The sequence below is a fragment of the Medicago truncatula genome, chromosome 5 (genome assembly GCF_003473485.1).
Source record: "Medicago truncatula cultivar Jemalong A17 chromosome 5, MtrunA17r5.0-ANR, whole genome shotgun sequence".
Classification (NCBI taxonomy): Eukaryota; Viridiplantae; Streptophyta; class Magnoliopsida; order Fabales; family Fabaceae; genus Medicago; species Medicago truncatula.
Window position 1 is genome coordinate 28,339,361 of NC_053046.1, and position 24,443 is coordinate 28,363,803.

The window sequence follows — 24,443 nt, forward strand, 5'->3', positions numbered from 1 at the left end:
TGAGAGATTACTTTAGCGCCAGAGACCATTTTGAGTAACAGAGTGCACAATCAGAGACTATTTTAAAATTTTGATATATCGAGAGACTATTGTGACTACTCATTACACATTCAAGAACCAAATGATTATCCCATAAATTTTTAAATACATTGATTATTTTTTTTCTAAATATCTATTATTAATACAACCACTCTATCTTAGAATATAAAAAATATTTACATTGAAAGTATTTATACAACAAGATATTTTATAATAGTTAGAGACATTTGGAACAAATTTATTCTTTCTTATAACTTTTCTTAGCATGATTTTTATAAGAGATGGATAGAATAAAAGTGATTGATCATCAATCACGCAAAAGAAAAGTTGTTACGCTCTTCCATGGACAATGGACCCAAAAGCTAGTGGCATACCTTGTACAAAGGATACACAGCTTTGTCGTTTGGTTTCATACATGTGCTGTTAATTGTCCCAAATCTATGAATTCATGCAAACTGGAATAATAAAATATCAACGCGTAATATAGCTGGCACATCCTCCACTCACCCTCCAACATAATTTGACTTCAACTATATACCTTTCTATTTTACACGTTAATTAATTCCTTTTAAATACACTTTCCACTATATATATACCTACAACCCCATCTTACATTTCCATCAGCACATAACATTTCCACATTCCTTCTACTTCATACTTTGTTCTATCTCAATACATATCCCAAATGGCATCTTTTAAGTTAAGTGCAATCTTTACTCTTTTTCTCACAATTTCACTACTTCATTTAATCTCAGCTGCTAGAAAATTCACTGAATCAGACCAACAACTTAAATTTCAATACCACAAAGGCCCTCTTCTCACCGGAAAAATCTCAATCAACCTCATTTGGTATGGAAAATTCAAACCATCTCAACGAGCCATCATAACTGATTTCATAACCTCCCTCTCTTCTCCTAAACAAGGAACAACCACATCACAACCATCCGTTGCCACGTGGTGGAAATCAACCGAAAAATATTACCAACTCGCGAACAATAAGAAATCAGTTAACCTAGCTCTCTCACTAGGTTCTCAAATTCTCAATGAGAATTACTCATTAGGAAAATCTCTCACAACTAACCAAATCCTTAAACTCGCATCAAAAGGACAACAACAAAACGCCATCAACGTTGTCCTAACAGCCGCTGATGTGTTAGTTGACGGTTTTTGTTCAAGTAGGTGTGGAACACATGGTTCTTCTTATGGTGCACTCGTAAATGGAAAGAGAAACAAGTTCGCATACATTTGGGTTGGAAATTCTGAAACTCAATGTGCTGGTCAATGCGCGTGGCCATTTCACCAACCAATTTATGGTCCACAAAGTGCACCGTTGGTTGCACCAAATAACGATGTCGGTCTTGATGGAATGGTTATAAATGTTGCTAGTCTTTTAGCTGGAACCGTAACCAATCCTTTTGGTAATGGTTACTTTCAAGGACCAAAAGAAGCTCCTTTGGAAGCTGCTTCGGCTTGCACCGGTGTTTATGCTAAAGGAGCTTATCCTGGTTATGCTGGGGACCTTTTGGTGGATAAAACAAGTGGTGCTAGCTACAATGCTAATGGTGATAATGGAAGGAAGTATTTGTTGCCTGCTATTGTTGACCCTAAAACCTCGGTTTGTTCTACGTTGGTATGAAGAAACTAAACAAAAGAATGTGAATGTGACGTCTCTTCGTGGTTCCACATGAGATAAAATTTTCAAATGTGTTTAATTAGTTTGTAGGCAATGAGATATTCTTTTATTTGATTTGTTCATTCAATTAATTTGTTATATAATAAAGTCAAACTTATAGAAATATTGTCAAAAACCGTATTCGGGAAAATTTCGTGTGAAAATACGTCGCGATATATAGCTGTTCCTTAATACTCTCTCTCTCTCTCTCACATTTATAAGTTTATCTTATCATGACCTTATTCGTTTGTGACATTCCATGCTTTTTCTTGTCTCCAAATTCTTTCTCATCTTTATTTCAATATCTTATGTAGGTGAGTTGGATTATTTGTATTTTCAATATATTTCTTTTGGCTTGGTTACGCATTTCATTCCATAAACCTGCTATAGAAGGTCAATTAAAGAGGACCATGAGTGAACCTTAAAAATAAGGGATCGTATTAGGGCTTCCATATGTTTGTTGCAACATTACTATGTCATGAATTATTAACATCTATAGAAAACATAAGAAGTCATTCTAGAGAAAATAAGATGATAAAGTTAAAAAAAAAAAAAAAAAAAAGTATCACCGTAGTCTATAGTCTATAGTAGGAAATGCATTATATTCAAAGGGGTCATGTATGTGGTGAAATCTCATTCGAAGGTCATTTGCAATTGATTAAAAATTCTCCTTTTCTTACTTTCATTTTTTTCTCTATACTAAAATACCTCTTGCGGTGATTTGCGACATTAATTTTATGTTACCAAAATCAATTTTGACCTATCCAAAAATGAAACGAAACTTACACTTCATAGTAGAAGTTTCCCACGGTACTAGTCATAAAACTTTCTTATATTTATGTCATAAATGCAGTTTTAATCATTTTATTTTTAAAAACAATGGTGTTTTTTTTAGATAGACGAAATGACAAAGTCATTATAAACTCACACACACATAAGTGGAGGTGCCGGGATTCGAACCCCGATCATGGCATCCAGACTAACAATTTCGGCATTTTACCAGTTGAGCTAGGACTTGCACATAAAAAAAATTGACTTTTTGTTTCTCTAATTTATTTATTTGGGAATTTCGGTCTCTTATTTCATTTTCAAATAATTTTTCATAATGATGTCTATTCATTTATGATATTACTGTTTGATGACTGATAGTTTATAGCGGATAGCTGATGACTTATAATTGATAAGCTAATGAAAGGTAAAATTAGCGGTTCTGTTAATTAATAAATGTAAAATGACATAAAAAGGACATTCTTGATTCATAATAAAATCTACATTAACTAATACATTTTGGATATTTGGTAATTTCTTGTTTTTAATAAAATTGGTAATTTAAGTATTTATATTTTATTAAATTAGTTTTTTTGGCTAAAATATTATTTTAAAATTATTTCATTTCAGTTTTTAAACTTTATAAAAATCAATTGTAAAATTTTATTTTAAATCAAAATACAAAATAAACCACCCATAAGATAAAAAAAAAAAAAAAAAAAGTGTCAAAACAAAAACAAGATATATAAACTCGTGGGTGTAACGTCCTATTTTATTATTTGAATATTTTATTGAGTTTAGAGTCTATTTTTATGTTGGGAAAACGGGGTGTTACAATTGATATCAGAGCAGTTCGGTCCGTCCGACCAAGTAGTTGAGTCATTTGTGTTGTGTGACAGTTGAATACTGTCGTTGTGTTTTTCTAATTAATGGCTATGTTTTATTATGTGATAATGTTTGACTGACTAACTTTAACGTGATTTATGTGTATTGTTTGAAGTTTCTATTTTATTATATATAGTTATGATATTTAAGCAATAATTAAATTCATTTTCTCTTGTGCTTTGAATTTCGAGGATGAAATTCTTTTAAGGGGGTAGAGTTGTAACGTCCTATTTTATTATTTGAATATTTTATTGAGTTTAGAGTCTATTTTTATGTTGGGAAAACGGGGTGTTACAGTGGGTGTGTTCTAGCAAATCCATATATATATATATATATATATATATATATATATATATATATATATATATATATATATATATATTAACTTTTTAGTTATAATTTGCTAAAACACTCCCACATAAAGTGGGTGTTCTAGCAAATCCTTTAGACATTTGTTAGAATACACCCACTTATTTTTTAGAAGGAGTATTTTAGCAAATGAATAACTAAAAAGTGGTTAAATAGACCTTAAGGTGTAGCTTTGCTAAAATACTCTCACATAAAAATTAGTGGGTGCGTTCCAGCAAACCATATATATATATATAGAAAGAGACAATTTTTTTTAAAGAAGATGCATATATACATATAAGAGTAGTGATATTTGTATATCCAATTGATGATAACCTTGTTTTTCTCTCTTCTTATTGATCAAAAACAATGGAGAGAGAAAAAGTAAGAGAGATAATAAGAATGTCATGTGAATATGAGAGAGATAAAGTTGTACAAAAATTATCAAAAAATAATTGTACAAATATCATTTCTCTACATAAAAATATTGAAAGAGACAAGTTGTACGTAGATACTCCCCCAAAAAAAAAAGGTTGTATGCATATACACCGAGAACAATTTATTTAGAAAAAGAAATTGCTATAATGTAAGAAAAAAATTGTTATAAAATATTTCGTAAATTAATTTTGAAGTGCCTTACCCCACTTGGTGTTGTTGGCAGTAGCCTCATTTTGTTTAAAATTATATACGTAATTAATTATTATTAAGGGTAAAAGTGGATTTTAATTCAAATAATAAAGGTAAAAAGGGAATTAAAAGTGAAAATTTATAAGCTATAAGCTCAAACGTTACTTGAAATAGCGTTTGGAAAATAAGTTATAAGCTCTTGAAATAAGCTATAAGTTCGTGATGGAATGTCGTTTACCAAACATAATTTTTTTAATCAAACAAGCTTATAAGCTATTCGCTATTCACTATAAGATCATTTTTTGTCTTACCAAACAGACCCGACAACTCTTATTAGACCATACTAAATAGACCATATTATCAAAAACGAGAAGATAGACCAAAATTTCAAGATTTGAATAAGAGATTAATTTGGTTATGAAATATAGTTTGCAAAATTATATTTAAAATCTTCTTATATTTTGTTGAAAAATATTTTAATACAAAACAATATAAACAATAATATTTATAACATCTTTTTTATTTTATTTTTGGTACATTATAACATCTTTTTATGCAATAAATAAAAAACCATAAGCGTCTAAATATTGATAACATCTTTTATGTAAAAAAAAATAAAAAAAACTATAAGTCCCCGTGAGCATAGGTCAGATGGCAGGGGCATGCATTGTTATATGCTGGGGTCGGGGTTCGAACTCCGGACACTCCACTTATTCACCTTGAAAAAGGTGAATTCTAGCCGTTAGGCTACTTGACAAAAAAAACTATAAGCGTCTAAAAAATTATAATTTTAAAGTGATGTTTCAATTTGATCCTTTACAATTCACTGATGACCCAATTTAATCTCCGACTCATTACCACAGAGAGACTAATTTGTACCTAATATAAAAATATAAAGGAGTAATTTAGATTTTTGTTTGTAGCAGATTTAAATTGAACCACGTGTAAATTACAAAGGACTGAATTGTATTTTGTCTCATGATTTAAAGGGTCTTGTTAACGAGTGTTAAAGCTGTCAAAACGGGCAATCTGGTCCGCGTCGTGCTAGCCCATGACGGGCTCGAACTTTGGCGGGCTGAACCACAAAGGCCTGCAAGATAAACGGGCTCAAAAACATTTGTCCAAGCCCGGCCCTTTGCGGGCTACGGGCTTTTCGGGCCAACCCAGTTAGTTAAGGATTTCAATTAAAAAATTACACTAAAAAATATGGAAAATCGCTTTTCTGACATAGAACCTTCACACCAGTTAAAAAAACCAGTGCAGTCTGCACTATGATTTTCAGCCATTTTGGCCTGTTTTTACCTATAATTTCAAACGGCAATTCCGCATGAAATCAAACCGAAACAACAACATCCAGCAATCACAAACATCAACATTTCATAGTTTATCAATTATTCAGTAACATTACACAAAACCGATAATGCGTTAACGTTTCACAATTGTAGTCAAATTTTCCACATTATACAACACATTACACGTAATGTACATTAACTTATAATAAATGTGAAACTCAAATATATATATATATATATATAGTTAAAGGTTAGTTACATATAACCCAAAAAAATTGGTCACTTCATTATATATCCAAAAAAATACGTCGGCGCGTATCGACCAAAAAACGGATTAACACCGACCAAAAAGTGTCATATTTCATATAATAAAAACAAATCATCTAAATGTTCCAGAACATCTTCAAATTCGGTGTTTGCTTTAACCGGAGTGTCATCAAACATAATGGGATTGTCTTCATTTGTTGGGTTTTTTGGTGGAACCGGTCTCTCTTTGTCCTCAATCTCCATGAGTGCTCGAAAACGATCGTGTTGATCCAAGAATTCATAATCCCATGTTTTTGCCTCATCGCTCCTATGATTTCTCCCCTCCGTGGATGATGGAGGTAGTGGACAACTATCTTTCAACGAAAGAAGGACAAAATGATTTGGGATTAAACCAAGGCAAAGCATGTTGCTTTTCGGATTAACAGGAGGCACACCTCTAAGTGGGAAAAAGTCTCGGAGACTCCAATATCAAGGGTAGTCATTTCCACCACCGACCTATTGTAACAAGATGCAACGATGTGTCACATATCCGACAATGTCAACCATTTGTCTGGAGGTGCAAAGCTACTAGGATTTTTGGGGGGTGCAATTTGTAACGCTCCTATTTCTATTAAAGCAATTAAACATGCGAATAATACATTTATTCAAGAAATAAAGATTACGTCTTATTCAAAATTCAAAAAAACCGATTGACATGTATGTAAATCTCAACAGTCACAGCGGAATATAAGTCAGAGTGATCAAATATATACATGCCATGAGCAAATAAATCATATCCTAAAGATAAATCTCAAAACCCAAACATACGGGTAGTCATCAACAAAATCATAATCCAACGGAAGGTACAAACAACCTAATCTAGACCGACACGACAAGCCTAGATCAGAGCCGACACGACCCGATATCGGAGAAAGCTCCCGATATCCCACGCAAAGACTCACCGAGTACTACTCACCGAGTACTACTCCTGCACAACGTCTACTCACCCATACAGGCAAGTAGGCGGTTAAAATCACTGGGGGTAAGCATTACATTATCATAATTCAGTTAATAATCAAATCAAATAATATCATATACTTGAATAATATTAGTCATGCATAAATACTTATATCACAACTTGATAGCTCGTATCCACATATATCAATCACATGAATAATTATCCAATCATAAATATTCATTCACGACATTAATCATAGACAATCATTATCAACATTCATTCATCTCAATTCATCACCAATCACATAATTCACATAGGACTCATGCTATGATATGCACTTATTGACACATAAATGCATGAGGTACCAAATCTCAACAAGGTCGTCACCTTTCGATGCCACTTGCACATCGATTGTAAGGGCTCACACCTGCCTTACAATAATCTCGAAGTAAAAGAGTCATCCCTTTTACAGTAACAACGACTATGATGCATGGACATGTGTAATGACTCGATAATGCGACAACAATTCTCAATCTCAACTCAATATATAGGACAACACCCAATTATATTGATTATCTCCACCACATTGCATTACCAAGAAAACATGCCCATATACAGTTAAATCATAGTATTCATCATCACACAACAATTTGATTATCAACAATCAATAACATCATTCACAAAATCTCATTAATCATATGAATATTTCACCACGCTATTTCGGAACGAAACAACTAGAACAAGTTGAACACTATTAACCAATCTTACCCAATAATGTTTACATGAAGTTAAGTCGTCTTCGGACCATCACACTAGACCAAGCACAACTTAAGTTCATAAAGGAATCCCGTTTTCACAACCTTTCATTTCCCACTCCAAATATCATTTTACTTTGATTAAGGTATTGACCACCCTTGCAAGCATCACCTAAGTCTATATGATCTGTAGGTTCACTTGCAAGCCTCTTTGGATTACAAAATTTGTTTCCCGACAAAGTTTGGAACTCTCAAAATTTCACAAGTTAAGACTCATTTTAAAAATCCCAAGTATATGCAAGCAATCGTTGTTCCAGCAGGCTTTGGGGATAAACAGTGGTTAAACATGTTTAAAACATCATTTAAGAAAACTCGGATTGGCCCCCAAAGACCCGCAACGAAAGATCAAAGTGGCTGAAACTGAAGCTGTTCGCTTAAGCGACCACCTGGTTCGCTTAAGCGAACAAGTTACAGTAGCAACTCACTTTGTTTGCTGGCTGGTCGCTCTCCAGTTCGCTTAAGCGACGACATGTTCGCTTAAGCGAACGAGTTCCAGTAGCAACCAAAAAACTTCGCTTACCTGTTCGCTCACAGTTCGCTTAAGCGAACTAAACCCAGAAAAAAAATACTATGAATGTTCGCTTACCAGGTCGCTTAAGCGAACCTCTAAGCGAACCTTCACAGGTTTGCAGAAAAGTTACAGGTTTAGGACCCCTTTCACTCAAAATCCTCCAATTTGATTCCCAAATCCCAAAATATGTTTCCAGAACATGTTTACAGGTCACTATGATTAAAAAGACTCACAAAGGCACAATAAACCTTTAAAACACTTGACATTTGAGCTAACTCTTCATTTTCACCAAAACACCAACACAACTCAAATTCTCATCAACAATCCATGAATATGCAAACCCAAGCAATTATTCATTAATCATAATATCAAATAACATTCATAACATCATTTGAACAAGCATCACATCTCAAATTAACAACAACTTAGGAGAAATTCACCAATTGAGTACAATATTCATAACTTATCATTTTTACATATTTAAACATGTAATTTCACCAACACTCATACAATCATCATCAATTCATGCATACAAACATAACATCACAGCAAGAGCACGAATTTGACATGAATTGTTCATCAACCCATTTTCATACAACATGAGCAAATGCAAAAATTACATGATTGTGATAATAACTAACCCCCTTACCTTAGAAGAAGATTAACCCAAACTCTTGCTTCAATTCAGCTCCTAAGTCACCCACTTGATTCCTAAAGCTCTTCTCTCCAAAACCCTTTTGCTCTTCTCTTCACCTCTTTCTCTCTTTATCTCTCTCTAGAAATATTTTTGTGAAATGAATGAATGATTCTTCTAACACAACCCTAGTGTTATCTCCACTAATGGGCCTAACTTAGTTTCTAGTGGGTTTAACCCATTTCTATTCAAACCAAAAATATTACTACACTCCAAACGATATTTTAATTAATAACGGTAAAATGTCACTAACGGTAAAATCTCGACTTTCTCTAGTAACTTAATGAAATAACCATTCTCACTAATTACTAAAACCAATTCCCACTGAAAATTATAATTTTACCCATCCTCACAAAATTACCAAAATACCCTTCTAATACGAAAACCCATGAAAGTGCACCCAATGATGATTAATCACACATAAACATATAAAACACATAATAAAAACAATTAAAATAAATCTAGCTAAAAATCGGGCTGTTACAACTCTCCCCCCGTAAAAGAATTTTCGCCCTCGAAAATTTACCTGAAGGAAACAACTCCGGATACGAAACCCTCATCCTACTCTCCGGCTCCCAAGTGGCACTCTCACCAGTTGGTCCAACCCAAATCACCTTGACTAGAACAATCTCCTTGCCACGTAAACGCTTCAACTCTCGATCCTCAATCCTAACCGGCCAAGTCTCAACCGTCAAATTATCTCTTACTTCCAACTCATCCACTTGAATCACATGAGACGCATCATGCACATACTTCCTCAACTGAGACACATGAAACACATTATGAAGATTTGACAAAGACGGTGGTAACGCAATCTGATACGCTACAACCCCAACCTTCTCAATGACATCAAACGGCCAACAAAACGAGGAGTCAACTTCCTACACTTCAAAGCACGACCAACTCCGGTCACATGATTCACCCTCAAAAACACATGATCACCAACTTGAAACTCAATATCCTTCCTCCTCTTATCATGATAACTCTTATGTCTACTCTGAGACGCCTTCATCTTCTCCTGAATCATCTTAACCTTTTCCGTAGTTTCTTGCACAACTTCCGGTCCTAACAAAGCACTCTCTCCGAACTCAAACCAACACAACGGTGTCCTACACCTCCGACCATACAAAGCCTCAAATGGTGTCATTCCGATACTAGCATGAAAACTGTTGTTGTAAGTAAACTCAATCAACGGTAAACATTCGTCCCAACTGACACCTTGCTCTAACACATAAGCTCTCAACAAATCCTCCAAACTCTGAATAGTCCTCTCCGTCTGCCCATCGGTCTGAGGATGGTAAGCAAAACTCAATCTCAACTTAGTTCCCAAAGCAACTTGCAAACTCTCCCAAAACTTAGAAGTAAACCTCGGATCCCGATCCGACACAATACTAGAAGGAATACCATGCGACCTCACTATCTGCTCAATGTAGATCTCAGCCAACTTCGCTACAGACATACCAGTCTTGATAGGAACAAAATGCGCTGACTTCGTCAACCAATCAACAATCACCCAAATCGAATCAAAACTCTTACTAGTCTTAGGCAACGCCCCAACAAAGTCCATAGAAATGCTATCTCACTTCCACTCTGGCACAAACAACGGTTGCATCAAACCCGACGTTCTCTGATGTTCAATCTTCGATTTCTGACAAACCAAACAAGCATAAACAAACTCAGTAATCTCCTTCTTCATTCCAGACCACCAAAACAACCTTTTCAAATCCTGATACATCTTAGTTGCTCCTGGATGAATACTAAAACTACTTCTATGACCTTCGTCCAAAATTTGCCTCTTAAGCTCAAACACATCTGGCACACAAACTCGATCACGAAACATTAAAACACCACTCTCGTCCAATCTAAAGTTTCCACCTTTACCTTGATTAACCAACGTCACTCGATCCACGAGTTCCAAATCTTCCTTCTGACAATTCTTGATCTCTTCCAAAATATTACTTGTCAGCTTCAACATTCCCAATCTCACCCCTTCAAGTGTCAACTCGCTAACCAAACTCAAGTCTCGAAACTGCTCAATCAATTCCAACTCTTTAACCATCAAAGCAGACATATGCAAAGTCTTTCTACTCAAAGCATCCGCAACAACATTAGCCTTTCCGGGATGATAACTCAACTGAAAATCAAAATCCTTAAGATATTCCAACCATCTCCTCTGCCTCATATTCAACTCTTTCTGATCAAACAAATACTTCAAACTCTTTTGGTCACTGAACACCTCGAACTTAGAACCATACAGATAGTGCCTCCAAATCTTCAATGTATACACAACAGCTACCAATTCCAAATCATGAGTCGGATAATTCTTCTCATGCACTTTCAACTACCTCGAAGCATAAGCTACAACCTGACGATTCTGCATAAGTACACCATCAAGACCCATCTTAGAAGCATCACAATACACAACAAACGATTCATTCGGATTCGGCAAAATCAACACCGGAGCTGAAGTCAACCTCTTCTTCAACTCTTGGAAACTCCTTCACCACACCATGAGCTCTTTCAACTCTATTTGTGGTCCTACACCCAAGATGTAACACTAGGTCCGTCCATGCCCTCACTATTTTGTCCTTAAAAGGCTTCAAAATGGTAGTTTCAACATATTCAAGAAACTTTGGATGATCCTTATAAGCATCTTGGAATTCCACTAGATTACCCGCATATAACTCTTGAGTAGGAGATTCAACCAATTTTTCCCATGCATCAAATATGATATCAACTAACTTACTATGATTCTCCTCGTCGACAATCTTCTTTTGCCCATCCATCACAACAACATTTTGTTTAACTTTGCAATCGGTGATGATTCTTGATCTAACATTTTTGCCAACATGGAAATAACAAAGTATTGCACTACTATCGGGGAGAACATTTGCTACGGCCTTCATCATTCTCGGGTCCCTATCGATCACTGCCACCTTAGGCATATCATTATTTGGTTCAAGAAGTTTATGCAACATCTGCAAAGCCTAAGTAAAGTTATCCTCATTCTCCGACGTCATAAATGCAAAACCAACAGAATATGTCAAATAGGTTGAGGTGACTCCAACTATTTCAAACAATGACATTCTATACAAGTTGGTTTTGTACGTGGAATCTATTATCAAAACAGTCGGAAAATTGTTAAACAACTTTACCGATGTTGGATGAGTCCAAAATATGTCTTGAACGATTTGACTTTACTTTTTTTCTCTTACGTAATGAACATATCCATTCTCTTCCAACTTTGAGATTAGATATTGCTTCTCCATCAAGTCACCCCTTTTTGGCTTTTTGAATTAGTGACGTTCATTGTAGACTTGCTTGATATTTGTGATGGACTCTTTCCTTTTCTTCTTCAAATTTGTCAAAATATTTTTTGGTTTCACCGAAGAATCGGTCAAGTCATGTACAATCTTCTTGTCGTCCTCCATTAATCTTTCGGCAAGAAGGTGCCCTGCTACATACCGCACCATCTCATGGTTGTGAATGCCATTAAGAATAGCCAATTTCCAAGCATTGTTATCCCTCATGACATATCCACGCACCTTGAACAAACACCCACATTTTCTTGATCTTGTTGCTTCATGCTTCACTTTTCTATTTGGTACTTTGTGCTCGCCGCTCCGTTCACAAACCAACTCCAACATAGCATTTCTACCTTCACAAGATCTTCTAATGATAACCGTAAATACAACCCTATTTTCTTGTCAACAGACCCAACCGAGCATTTCCTCTTTATCTTTCCATGTATCTCGTATCGAAAATAAATGAGTCGTTTCCACTTCGTTGTCACAAAGTTTACGCACATCGGAATTGACGCTTGAAGGCTCTACTTTAACGGAATCGACAACACTACGTTTTCTAACATCCGGATCATCATCCACATTCTCAACCGTATCTATAAATAAACAACATATAATTTGTAAACTAATTAATAAACATGTATCTAATATCATACAATAACATAAACAAACCAAAAAAACAAAAGAAAAAAAATTGTGAAAAAGAAATTTGGGCAGTAGCACGGCCATTTGAAAAATTTTCAAAATTTTCTAAGTTACCAGCGGAAGTTAACTGCCGCTCACACCCAGCGGTAGTTAACTGCCGCTACAGCTCATGACAATACAAAAAAAAACTAGAAAAATCAATCAAATGCAATGGAGTTTAACGTTATAATACCTGTTCTTTGATGCATATTGTGTGTAGAAACGTCCTAGCAATCGATCAGCAATGATTTAGAAACAAGATTTTGACACAAAAAAATTTGAAATGGGATTTTATTTTTAGGTATGGTAATGGTGAGGTAAGGTGATGAGTGAATAGGAGAGGTAGGGGTTTCCTGGTTTTGGGGGAAAAAAAGCAACAATAGTTAACAACCGCTGAGTCTCAGCGGCAGTTAACTGTCGGCGGTTCTTCCAACGGTAGTTAACTACCGCTAGGGACATTAACGTCATTTAATTGTGTTAATAGGAAATATTCATTGTCAAAAAAGCAATTTTCAAAAATATAAATTGACAAACTCAACAACATTGAATTTAAACCAATCTACCACTCCACCAAAAACCAGACACAAATATTAGTATAACTACATCATGTTTAGATTGATGCTTGTTTTTTCTACTGATAATCAAGCAACCGTTCTTAAACTCCCTACTGCATCATTCACTACTTTACTCGATTCCTTATACAATTTATGTTGAGGATGACTCTCAATTTGGTGTTTTGGAAAACTTGGAATCGTGACACTATTTGTGAAGCGTGTCATGATTTTGCAATGTCGAGAGCTGTTTTGCAGGGTGCCCAATCGTGACACGATTTTCAGCTTGTTGGGCATGTTTTCAGGATAAGGTTGGTCGTACCTTGGGTCGTACGCACCAAACGTGTCACGATTTGGGAAATCGTGACACGATTTTGTCCGGATCTGAACACAATATATGCATTCTATGACCCCATTTGTGGGTATGCTTGGCGAATCTAATGGAAATCAAAGGAGGGAACTTTTAGGGTTTTAGATACTAAAGGTTGAGGGTCTTTGGGTGAGGATCAAAGCTTCAAGATGTGAATCTTGAAGAACCAAAAGAGGGGGCTCTTGTGAAAAGGGTTGGTGCCTTTTGGGGAAGAATCATGGGGTTGGGAAACACATGAGTGGAGAGTCTTTTGTGAGCAACTTGGGTGAGTCTTGTAAAACCAAAAGAGAAGATCCTTAGTGAAATCAAAGGCTAAGGGTTGGTTCTCTTTTGGGGGTTAGATTCTAGAGTTGGGAAACAATTGTAAACATCTTGGGAGAGTGAAAATCATGAGTGTTTGGTCATTGGTGAGATTGGGAAAATAGGTAGAAATTAGGGTTGTTCTTTGTGAACTTGTTGAAGCTAATACCCATTTGTATCTCTTTGTAAGAACTCATTGATAGTGGATTGTACAGATCAATCTCTCCTCCAAAATAGGTCAAGTTGGACCGAACTGGGTGAACATTTTTTGGTGTGTTATTTTTTCTTTACTCTCTTTATCTTGTTTATGCTTTGGTTGAATTGTGGTTTTGATATGCACTTGATTATAGACTAGGTATATATATTGTTGTTGTTGCTTGTGATTTACTTTGGTTGTTGATTGCCATTAATACTTGCTCCACCCATCATAGTTTGTTTTGCTGTGAAATTTGGGTCCCAAATTCACAACAATTTATGTTCATTGAAAACAATTACAGTACTCACAAGTCACAACATAAACCTAAGTAAAAAATGCATCAAGGTATCATGCTTGTACTGTAACGATGTTGACAATTGCTCATGAAGTAATTTCCTTCCATCTTCTTAGTATGATGCCAAAATTGTACAAAAATATTGATTTAATTACTATTGATTAAGTTGAAAACAGATTTTCATACATTCACAACATTAATTGGGTTGATTATTGCAAGTCAAGATCAAGAACAACATTTGCATCATTGTTGAACCCTTTCAAGAACTTCACTTGGAAAAATTCATCAAGTCCTAGTAGAGGAACCAAAAATCCATCAAGTCCTAGTAGAGGAACCAAGCAAGGAAAATTGAATGGAAAGTGGATCAGCAAGGCAAGCAAAGGACATCAGCAATAACATTTAATATGAACAGAAAATTTCAAAGGACATCATACTAATTAATAACATTTAAAAATTTCAAAGAAAAACACCAAATTAATATGAACAGAAAATTTACATGATACAAGGTAACACTATTTTTTTTCTTCTGAACCTAATGATGGTGGGTTGTAGGAAATTATAATGTTAAAAAATAATTATAAAATAAACGGGCTACCCGCGGCTCAGTCGGGCTAGCCTGTGACGGGCTCGGGCTTCAATGGGATCGGGCTAAAAAGGTCCGGTTTTAAACGGGCCCAATTTTTTCTGTCCAAACCCTACATTTTACGGGCCCGGCCCGTTTTGACAGCTCTAACGAGTGTCATCGGGGCACTCTTTAAGCATTCCAAAAGAAGAAATTATTCCATAAAAAAGTCAAAAATTTCAATTTCCAATGCATCGATTACATTAATTTTCAAAAAAGTTATCTTTTAAAAGTCTTAAAGAGTGGCCCGGGGCACTCGTTAACATTTTCCTAATTTAAAAATCAGTCTATTGTTTGTTGTGACAACTTTTTTTCCAAATTAATCAACCTGGGAGGAGGAGTTAGCGGGGGAACTTAAGATTCTACTTTCTAATGTGTCTTTACAGGACTCTAGACAGCATGTTTGGCAATGGCGGCCAAATGCAGAAGATGGCTATACTGTGCGAGGCGTGTATCAAATGTTTATGAGGCAGGAGATACGCGATCATGATGATATCTTGGATGCGGTGTGGCACAAAAGTGTTCCTTTAAAGGTCTCTATTTGTGCCTGGCGTCTACTTCGAAATAGGTGGCCTACAAATGATAACTTATGGCATCGTGGAGTTATTTCCTTTGACTCTCAACTTTGTGTTTCGGGCTGTGGGCAAAATGAAACAACAACACATTTAATTATTCATTGTCCTACTTTTGGCTCTCTTTGGCAATCTGTGAAGAATTGGATTGGTGTGTATTCTGTGGATCCCCAAAATGTTATGGATGATTTTCGCCAATTCGTTTACTCTTCTGGTGGTTATATTACTCGTCGTTCATTCCTCCATATGATTTGGCTCTGTTGTATTCGGGTTATTTGGAGTGAACGAAATCATAGGTTGTTCTCTAATAAAGTTAAATCAATTATGCAGCTTATGGAAAAGGTCAAGATTACTTCTCTTACCTAGTTGCAAGTTAAAAATGTTTGTTTTCCTTTTGGTTACCATATGTGGTGGCAGTAACCCCTAGTTTGTTTGCGGATTGTCTGACCGTTGTTTTTCTCTTGACAATTACAAATTGAATTTGGTGTTGCTATGCTACCAACCCAAATCCACCACACTAAAATTAAGCACGTAAACCCATCATTAGGTGTCACAATTAACCGTTCATGTTTGATTGGAACGACAACACAAACTCATAACATTCCTTCATATTAATTCGTTTTTCACCGACCATCAATCCATGAGAGTAATCTCATACTTCTCCTGCCTCCTCTTTTGTTTCGGTGTACTGAATTTGCCAACCCATGCCCACTACTAGACACTAACCACCAAGTCTGCATTTACCAACCGCATTATCAATGGCCAAACTCATACCTTTACGCGGAACAAGCACAAATCTTGAGTTTTTATGGCTAAATCCAAAAACGATGATTCTATTTGATTACTACATCTGTTCCGACCCTTATGATAAAAAAAATTATTATAAGATAGTAAGTTGGAATTAGATCTAGATAGAGATCAATAAGACATATTCAATACAAAACAAAAATTTGTGGCATATTTTATTGCATGATAATCAAAAAAGGAATTTACATCAACCATATTTAAAAGGTTTTTTCTAGATTACCCTCTCTTATTTAGAAGGTATTTTACCCTCTTATGATATCAACCAATCAAAATGTAATATACATTGGCAACATTAAATGTAATAAATGAGTCAATTTTTTTCTAAAAAAAGAATCAATTACAATCATAAGGTAACTTTTAATACTTTTAATTTTTATTTAATTATAGACATGATTACATTGGAGATCATTTATCTTATTTATTTGTTACATTTGGGTCCTTTATCTTTATTTTTTTCCGCTTAGGTCTTTTATCTCTTATAAAAGCACTTAAACATCATTTTTCTCATTTTTTTATTAAAAAAAATACATAATTTTATTTTTTAAAATATCTTTTTATTAAAAATGAAACAAATCAAGAAATACGATGAAGATGTTCATCATCTTCATCTTCTTCCTTTGAATCTTCATCATCTTCATTGAATAAAAAAAAATTCTACACAAATATATCTTCAAATATCATGAATTAACGTTATATTCACCTCAAATATTCTTTTAAACACAAAAATCAAACCCCTATAGAGAAAGAGATTTAGTTTCATCACAAAAAAAAAAAAAATTAGTTATATAAGTTGTCACGCTGTATATTATTATTATTTTCTAACTCAATATTCAAGTCCGACATAAAAATAACCCCAGCTTTGCATATCAATTTTGTTGTTTCCAAAACAATCTTAACTTTTGTAAAGCCTAACCCTTCCGCTAGTGACTAAGCCTCCACCATCCGCCTTGCAACATTTGTGAAATTAAAGTTTTGATTTTTGTGTTTAAAATAAGATTTGAAGTGAATATAACATTAATTCACGATAATTCGAGATATATTTTAGTAGATTTTTATTTATTTAAAGAAGATGATGAAGATTCAAAGGAAGAAGATGAAGATGATGAAGATCTTCATCATATTTTTGGATTTTTTTTTTTCAGTTTTAAAAAAAAAATATTTTTAAAAATAAAATTATGTATTTTTTAATAAAAAAAAAATGCGAAAAAAAGATGTATATGTGCTTTTAAGAGAGATAAAGGACCTAAATGGGAAAAAATAAAGACAAAGGACCAAAGTGTTACAAATAAATAAGATAAAGGACCCATAATGTAATATTGCCTTAATTATATTTAGGTGTTCAATCTTAATTAATTTACACTACATGACTGGCTTAGAACAATTAAAATTTCACATCAAATTTATTTCATCTGAATGTCCTTAAATTTATCAGTTATATTCATAAAATTTATTCCTACCATTTTGATTGTTCAATTTTGTCGTTCCCAACTACCGCATTTTTCAATTTTCGTGAGAATCGTCATGATTTCAAATATCGTGAGAATTGCCGTTATTTTCAGTACAACGTCAGGTATGATGACTTGATTTTTCTTTTTGATTTGATTTTTCTTGGTTGTGAGGTAGTTAATTATAACAATTGAGTAAATCATCCGTTGTACTTTGAGGGCTGCTAGCAGGTGTTGCCGCTGTGATGTTGTGGGAGTTTGTTACCATTTTTTTGGTTGCTGCTGAAATGGTTATGTGATGAGGCTTTTGTTCTTTTATTTGGACTTAAAGGCTTTTGCTGATAGTGAGACAGGTCTATGCGTGTTAACAGATTTTATTAGGTTGGCTGCTTAAATAAAAAAAATAAGTCACGATACCTGACGCGATTCTAGAAACAACGACAATTCTCACGATAATTGAAAATTGTGGCAATTTGGAACGACAAAATTGAACAATCAAAATGGGAAGAAGAATGAAAAAGAAACAAAAATTGATCAATATGGAAGAATAAAGAAGAAGAAATTTGAAAAAAGGAGATGTTTTTGTTCTCACGTTCGGGGTTCTAGAATGGAAAAAAATTTATGAATGTAAATGATGAATTTAAGGACATCCAGATGAAAGAAATTTGATGTAAAATTTTATTTGTTATAAGTCTTGTAGTGTAAATTAATTAAGATTGAACACTTTAATATAAAAAAAATTAAATCATTTGTTGTTTCAAAAAAAAAATTAAATAAAAATTAAAAGTATTAAAAGTTACCTTATGATTAAGATTAACTCTCCTTCAAAAAAAAAAAATTAAGATTAACCTGTATATATTACATTTTGATTGGTTGATATCATGAGAGGGTAAATTACCCTCTAAACAAGAGAGGGTAATGTAGGCCTCACCTATTTAAAAACCTATTCATTTTACGTTTACAATAGAAAATTGATTAAAGAAGAAGACAATGTCAAAAGAAATATGAATTATTTGGAGCAAAAGATACTCATTATCTTCTGTATATTTTTGCTAAACTAGTGATATAGATTACGCTAACGTGATTTATTTCACTCTATTCATTACACTAACACATATAGATTACGTGCCTGTTTGGTTCAGCGGTGGAATCACCAAACGTGCGTTTCTGCTCTCTCACACGTGAGTTTAACGTGTTTGGTTTCCGATTCTGCTTTCGCCGTAATCGTGAGTTTTGGTCAAAATCGCGCGTACGGCAGAAGCTAACAATCCTAGCTTTTCAATTGTGAGTAAATCGATTCTAGCAGCAGTGTCATATATCATTAATAATATCTCTATTTTGCCCCTTCATCTTTTAGGAGTTTCAGGATCACAGAGAATTCACCTCTCGTCTTCTTACTTGTGTGGTACAGTAACCTTTAGAATTTAACCTAATTAGCCTGGTGCTTGATTTGTTTGACAGGAAATGGTGGTTTGTCATTTTATTATTTTGATGCTTATATGTTTATTTTTTAGGGCTCTTTGATGCCTATATTGTACAGTACTTAAAAACAACTCTTATAAATTAATATCATTTTATACTGAATTTGTGAACCAATAAAATTTCAGTATAGTATAATATCCATTTTTTTGAATTACTTGTCTTATACAATTTTTTTTTAATAATTCAACATAAATCTAAATAATCATCTAAAATGAGAAAGGGATGTCTATGTTTAAAACATAATAAAAAGGATAATTTCGTCATTATACATTCAAAATCAATTTTGATTCAATCTTATCCAAACAACATCAACTTCTAAGAATCACTTTTAAGTGAGTATACCAAACATAAATCAATTCACATTTAACTCATTTTTAACCAAAATCAATTTTCTCAAACTCAATTATATCAAAATCAGTTCTAACCACCGCCAAACCAAACACATACTACAAACATTATTATTTTTTATGAAATTTTTATTTTGATTAAAATTATAAGTATATCTCTTTTTTATGAAAAAATTACAAGTATATATTTTGTGACTTTAAAATTGTAACAACCATGTTTATCTTTTTCGACGACACCAACAAAATAATAAATATGATATAAAATTTTATCTTTTTCAATAACTACTACAATATCCTATCCTATCTCATGGTTTACCTAAAAAATTATATCTACAACAATATAACATTTTTAGAGGCAATTTATTTAAGGATATAATTGAAAGTAATAAAGCCACATCATTCATTTTAGCATCTTAAAAAAAAATCACTTTTTTTTGGAGGAGTCACCCAAAAATCATACATCCCCTTTATTTATAATAGTAAGTATAGAAATACTCCATTTTCTGACATTTATAAGTAAAATTTTATTTCAAAAAAAAAATATAAGTAACTATTCCTTTTTCAGATTCATTAAATAAATGTGGTTTCTGGACTATATTATATTTCAGATACATAAGTTATTTAATAAATCTATAAAATTAAAAGTTACTTATAAATGTGACCGGATGGAATATATTGTAGATAAATATTTCAACAAATTAAACATACTACTTTTTTCATGAGATAAAATTTAGGCGAGTTAAACTCATGACCTTTAGGTGGAAAAACTCCTTACCAACCGATCCGACATTCATTGACAACAAAATACTTCTTTGATTCTATAATCAATACTTTATTTATATTCACGGATCAAAGTTTTATTCCCTCCATATTTATTTTATTTTATTTTATAACAAGTTATTTTAATTGATAATTTATTTTTATTTTTGAATTTAAGAGTTTTGTATAATTTATAATCAACTATGATTATAAACTACTCCATATGTCTCATAATAGTTGTCACATTTGTAAAATTTATTAAAATATATTAATATATACATTTTGTAGAAATTATTTTGCACCAATTAAAAAAATAATTGTATATATATTTAACCTGGGTAAGGCCAGGGAATTGTGCTAGTAAATATAAAAGAATAATGAAAACAAATGAGAGAACAAATAAATAATTAACTTTTGTTGATATTTTCAGTCTAATTTCAAAGTCGCAATGATTTAATTTATAATTTGTTCATAAAATAATAGAATGTTGTTAGATCTTATATGCTTATTTAGATAAATTAATTTAGTTATTGAACAGAAAATAGAAAAGTAATACATGAATGTAATAAGGGTTATAATTGATGATATATTTGTATTTTTAACTATATAATATTCATTCTCATAAGATATGCATGATTCGAAAGTCTTAGTTAATACATGAAGAATGAAGAAAACATGTACTCTTTGAAAGATATATTGGTGGTTCATGCATGTAGTTGGTGTTGTTGTTTGTGATTGAAATCCATGACTCCAAAAGTTATATTTAATACACGAAGAATGCGACAAATATAAATTATTTGCAAGATGTATCATATATTGGTGGTTCATGAATGTAGTTTGTAATTGAAATACATTACTTCAAAATCATGTTTAGTTCATGAACTTGAGAGAAAATCAATTGTGTGTGACTTATCTAATATTCAAAATTATTATTTCTTAAATTTAAAGTTAAGAGTCAATTGTTCAAATTAACTCTGTAATATACATGAAGTTTGAAAAAAAGATATTGTAAAAAAAAAAAGAATAGATTTTATCCCTATAATTTGAAATTATTCATATTGTTTCCCTCATATTTTTCCTTTTAGACATGAAAATACATAGAAGGAAGTTGGAAAGTTTCAGAGCATTCTAAAGAAGCCTTAATTTATTTTGATTTTTTAACTTAAACATACAAAATTGCAATTTTGTTCCGAATATGCATATATTTAAGGTTAAATATAGTTTGTAATTGAAATACATTACTTCAAAGTCATGTTTAGTTCATGAACTTGAGAGAAAATCAATTGTGTGATTTATCTAATATTCAAAATTATTATTTCTTAAATTTAAAGTTAAGAGTCAATTGTTCAAATTAACTCTGTAATATACGTGAAGTTTAAAAAAAAGATATTGTAAAAAAAATATATATATATTTTATCCCTATAATTTGAAATTATTCACATTGTTTCCCTCATATTTTTCCTTTTAGACATGAAAATACATAGAAGAAAGTTGAAAAGTTTCAGAGCATTCTAAAGAAACCTTAATTTATTTTGATTTTTTAACTTAAACATACAAAATTGCAATTTTGTTCCGAATATGCATATATTTAAGATTAAATTATGTTCCCTAATTTTGTAGGCATGGTTAGATCATCATAAGAACTTTTACCAATAAATTTTAGAGATTTTAAAAGAGGGACAAATTAATTCAAGATAGTTGGCTTCCACAATACAACTCTATTATTAGGTTGGTGGTAACTAATTAGACAAAGAATCTCAATAATACCGCTAGATCCCACAACATCAAACTTATGATCATCATCTTAAAATGGATTTAGCCATTCCAATTTGGTCTTATCCTCAAACATCTAATTCAGAAAGAGAATACAACACAATTTTTTCTTTGAAAATTGATAGTCATAGTTTAAAGTTGGAGCAAAGAATTCTCATCATATTAAAAAGGATTATGGCATAACAATATTTCCATAACAAGCCATGAAATAAGTGGTTTTGAACAAGAGGAATCAAGATTTACATACACATTAAAAAAGCTTCAAAGGTTTTTATAAACAATTTTCATTTTTGTTTTACAAGATAAACAACTTTGATAAAATGGATGGAACTCTTAATTTGAACTATGTACGAAAATGTTCTGGCGAAATATTGGCGATTTTGTGTCACTATTCATTGTCAACTTCTCTAGTTTTCTTCACTCCTAGGTAATCTTTCTTCCTTCATCGCCTTCACCTACCTTGCTCCGATCATGTCTTCACCCTTCATCTTATCATGGCCTTGCCTTCGTTATTGTGATATTCCATCAGATCCAGTCACTAATAAACCTATACCGGTTTCTACCATTAACCCTAACCCAAAACCCATTTCTCAAGTTTTAGTTGATCCTATCAAAAAGTCAGAAAAAGAACCACCTAAGATCTCACATGTCCCTAAAATAACCACTGATGCTTCAGTTAGCCTTATTGAATCTACCCAGAAACAACCTAAGACTTTTTCTCTGACTTTGTCAAATTTATGTGATATCCCTACCTCTCAATTACCACAACCGGTACTGAAAGGTGATAACTATACTATTGCCATTCCAGAAGAAGAGGTTGATACTGGTATCAATTCATGCAAGTTCAACCTACACACAAGAGTGATATGGCCCAAAGGTACAACTCATCTCACTGATATTGCTCTGCGTAAAGCTTTTTTATGAATTCTCTTTTTCATCTTTGGAAGATGTCAAAAGAGTTAAATCCACTTCATCGTCGAATCTAAACCCTGGGGTGTTGAAACTTTTTGCTTGGACAAGGAACTTTAACCCTAAAATTCAAAATACTACATCAACTCAGGTGTGACTTAGAATCTATGAGTTTTCTCAATTACTACGTCCAAAGAGCTTATGAATTTATGTAACCTCCTTCGATTACTTAAAAAATTTAGAAAAAAATAATTCATTAACTCGGAAGTCTCAAAATAAAAATTTATTTAAAAGAAAATTATTTAATTGATAGTAATTGCTAGTCTTCTCCATTTTATGCTAGTCTTCTCCATTCAAAATACTACATCCACTAGACTCCCATAAGACTTTTTAAAGATGTTCGGGTAAATAAATAAAAATAGCTTATCATAGTTTCATAAGCTGCTTATGCCATTTTTTAATAAGCCTAAATTTTCAGCTTACCCTCCGGCTTAACAAGGAGTTTATAAATTTATGTAACCTCCTTCGATTCTCTCTGGATCCACTTTTTCAAAACATATATTTTGATTATAATGTTAGTTATCTTTGACGATGCATAAGTAACAAAATTGCTATATTCTTATCTTACTAATTTAAAACACGTAACTAAGATCTTTATTATTTTTTTGAAGGAAGATTTTTATTATTTTTTTGTTACGTAACAAAATAAAACTGAATATAAATATTTTTTCTTATATGAATATTTTTTTGTTACGTAACTATATACTTATCTAATGTTAATTTTGTCTTTTTTTTGTCAGATAGCCTAGTGGCTAAGGTGAATAAGTGGGGTGTCTGGGGTTCGAACCCAGGCCCCTGAATATAACAATGCATTGTCCCGGCCAAATGAGCTATGCTCACGGGACAATGTTAATTTTGTCTTATATGAATATTGATATTTTTTTTTTAAGGACGATTATTGATTATACTATATATATAATTATAATTAATATATTATAATATTGTTTTTACATCTTGATTAATTTTATAAAAAAAAATCTTGATAATTGTGGTTCGATTCTTTGATTTTTTTTATTAAATTAAAAATATTTAAAATTTCGATAATTGCGTATGTAATGTCACATCCAAACACTTCAATTTATGTAAGTACTTTTTAGTGTACATACCCAAACAT

General features: G+C 32.7%; 1 protein-coding gene across 1 annotated transcript; it reads left to right on the forward strand.

Moving 5' to 3' along the window:
• Positions 1-641: 641 nt before the first annotated feature.
• On the forward strand, positions 642-1,835 carry LOC11426813 (protein PHOSPHATE-INDUCED 1). Its single transcript, XM_003615096.3, has one exon. The coding sequence runs from the start codon at positions 725-727 to the stop codon at positions 1,673-1,675; it is 951 nt and encodes a 316-aa protein (XP_003615144.1). The 5' UTR covers positions 642-724; the 3' UTR covers positions 1,676-1,835.
• The last annotated feature ends 22,608 nt before the right edge of the window (positions 1,836-24,443 follow it).